Source organism: Berghia stephanieae, chromosome 4, assembly GCF_034508935.2.
Source record: "Berghia stephanieae isolate SIO BIC M18660-M18661 chromosome 4, UCSD_Bste_1.3, whole genome shotgun sequence".
Lineage (NCBI taxonomy): Eukaryota > Metazoa > Mollusca > Gastropoda > Nudibranchia > Aeolidiidae > Berghia > Berghia stephanieae.
The window spans coordinates 77,387,211-77,390,095 of record NC_088363.1 but is presented as its reverse complement, the minus strand read 5'-3'; the positions used below and the strand labels follow the sequence as shown (position 1 = coordinate 77,390,095).

The 2,885-nt window shown below is 33.9% G+C and overlaps 1 protein-coding gene across 1 annotated transcript in view; it reads left to right on the top strand.

Moving 5' to 3' along the window:
- LOC144971295 (fucose-1-phosphate guanylyltransferase-like) overlaps positions 1-1,774 on the top strand; it is a 31,873-nt gene extending 30,099 nt beyond the window's left edge. Inside the window, exon 3 of the mRNA XM_078911912.1 lies at positions 1-1,774. This exon is cut by the window's left edge and continues 808 nt beyond it. Within this exon, the coding sequence (XP_078768038.1) occupies positions 1-847 (847 nt within the window). The 3' untranslated portion in view covers positions 848-1,774.
- The last annotated feature ends 1,111 nt before the right edge of the window (positions 1,775-2,885 follow it).

Sequence of the window (2,885 nt, the reverse complement as noted above, 5' to 3'; positions counted from 1 at the left end):
CGGCACCACTAAAGAACTGCTGCATCACTTTTGTCATGATGAGGAATTCCAAGAGCAATTATCTATGAAGAAAAATGTTTTTAACGTTCTGATTGATGGTGACAAAAGAAGTGGTATATCAGAAAGTGTAAACCAGCTAATCAAGAATGAAAAGAAGGATGGAGATGTTCACAAAGAGATATCAGACAATTCATGTATTGTCCATTGTTCTTTACAGAAAGTGTTGAATGTAGGATCTGATTGCTTTCTGGAGTTTTGCCATTTTGAAGTACCTATCCAAGTCGCCAAAAATTGCATTGTAAGTAACTGCCAAGTGTCTTCGCTTGAATCAACTTTGAAAAACATTTTGATTCCAACTAATACGTTTCTTCACACTGTTCCCATCAACCAAGATGGGCATTCTGATTTAAAATATGTTACAATTTTCTTTCATATAGAGGACAATTTGAAAAAATCAGCTTGTGTGAAAGATTTGGCCACATTACCTTTTCTAGGTTCAAACATTGATGCTTTTTTGATTCAACATGGGATAACTGCACAAGACATTTTGCCTGAAAATATGAGAATGAACCAAAATGGGAATAGTATGAATGAAACTGGAAAAGAGACAAAGTCTTCTGACGAGAAAATCTCTCTTTGGAACCTCAAGCTGTACAGTGCTCACAAATCGATGACTTCCTCATTGGAGGAGGCCCTTTCAATGTTAAATGACTGCCAGCCAAAATGTAAGAAATCCAAAGTGAATCACAAATTATTTTCAATGGCAGAATTATTGCAAGTTAAAAATGTTTCTGCCATGTTAGATTTTAGGAGAGGTTTGTTTGAGAAAATAATGAAACTAGAATAAATTAATGACAAAACAAAGGTAGAAGTAATGAGAAGCTGTGTGAAGGTTGGAACCTTAGAAATGGCATTACTTTTGTGGTAAGGAAGATCTTGGAATAAAAACAATTAAAAAATGCAGGCAGTTAAGGTCTGTATGAAACTAAACACGCAAAAATGACATGCATCTCTAGTAGAAGGAAATATTGCTGCTAAGATCCGATTAAAAAAAAAAGGCATTTAGCCTAAATCCTTGTTGTGGTAGTTTTAGTAATTGAATTGTACTTAGGACAAAGAATGCTAGTAGGATAAGCTGGGAATCATTGTTGCATAAATATTCTGATCATTTGGATACTTCAATAATATTATACGATGATCAGGAGTAAGAATGACTGGTCACAAAAAAGGAGGAAATTTTTCAGCGCAAAGATCAAGACCCATCTTTGCGACACCCATCATGGACGATAACCTATAATTTTGAATTTCAATAAAATTTACTGCGATGCAATCCAAAATAATGTGTCTTGCAGCAATTTCCAACACCTGCAGGAGGAATTTCAAAAGTTGAAAGTGTAATTACAACATAATGTGGTTGTAATAATGGTGGTGGTAGGGATGATGATGTGGTGGTGGTAGTGATGATGATGTGATGGTGTTGGTTGTAGTAGTAGTGGTGATAGGAATGATGATGTGGTAATGGTTGTAATAGTAGTGGTGGCGGTTGTAGTAGCAATGGTGGTAGGGATGATGTAGTGGTTGTGGTGAGTCTTTTTTATTCATTAAACAAAAATGAAAAAGGCGGACTTGTGACGGTGGTGGGCGGAAATCCGCCTTTAGGCTGAAGATTCTCAGCCTTGTATGATTAAGGATGAAATGCTACGATTTCATGGGATAAAATATGATTTTCTATTCTGGTTCTGTATTAGTAATTTTCTAAAAGTTTTGATCAAAAGTAGATAGTAGTAGTAACTTATATTTACATCCCCACCCAGGAAGTCTCCAGCCTTTCTTTAAATTCTTCACTGCAGCTAAGGACACCCTCAAAACCTCCTGCCAATCTCGTCACAGGACAGTGCAGGACTATGTGTTCTGCTGTCTCTGGCATTCCCTGACAGTTGTGACAGTCGGCCGACTCTCCACAGATGCATGTTTGCTGCACTTCTGTCAGTAGTGGGTTTGATACGACCCACTGTTTTTGATTGCCATTCCTGTAGCTTGGCATTAGCTCCGTTGGATCTTTGATATTGCCACCTCTCTTGGGCATGATATTTGTCCAACATTCCCTCTAGGCTTCCCCAATATTGAAGTTTTATAGTTTTGAATGGTAAAAGGGTTTTTTGGATTTAAGTTGTGATATTATGGGATTTCATATTATGTGATGATTTTTAAAGAGGTGTTTAAGGTTGTGGACTAATTTTTAGGTTGTTTCTTCTCGCCTGAATTCTTGTGGTGCAATTGGGTATGCAATTGGGCTTATAGTTGGAAGCCAAAGTGTTGTAGATGGTGAACTGCCATACATTTCCTATAACTCTCACGAGTTCACTGTTGAAAATTGAATAAATTTGTTTGATTTTCCATCCATGTGAACGCGAGAGAGTTAAATGATATTGATAGGTACTCTTTGATTTGCACAGATAATTTATTTATGCAAAAAGTCTTTATTCATTTTGCCCGAAATGACATATTTCAGATTTTTATGAGTTCTAATTCTGGATTTATCAAGAAATAAAGGTATAAGAAATGATATATTTATACTCACAGAGAGATTTATGACATCTTACAAACAACTTATTACAAAGAAAGACAATGTAAGATGAGTGCTTATTACATTCTCAATTAGACTTGGTTCATCAATTTATATTTGTTTATATGTTTTTGTGATAATTTAATGAAAGTTTAATATACAGTAAATTAAAATTAAATAATTCATTGCCATTTAATATATTTATTCTTTAAATGGTACTTATATATATATTATATATATATATATATATATATATATATAATATATATATATATATATATATATATATATATAATATATATATATATATATATATATA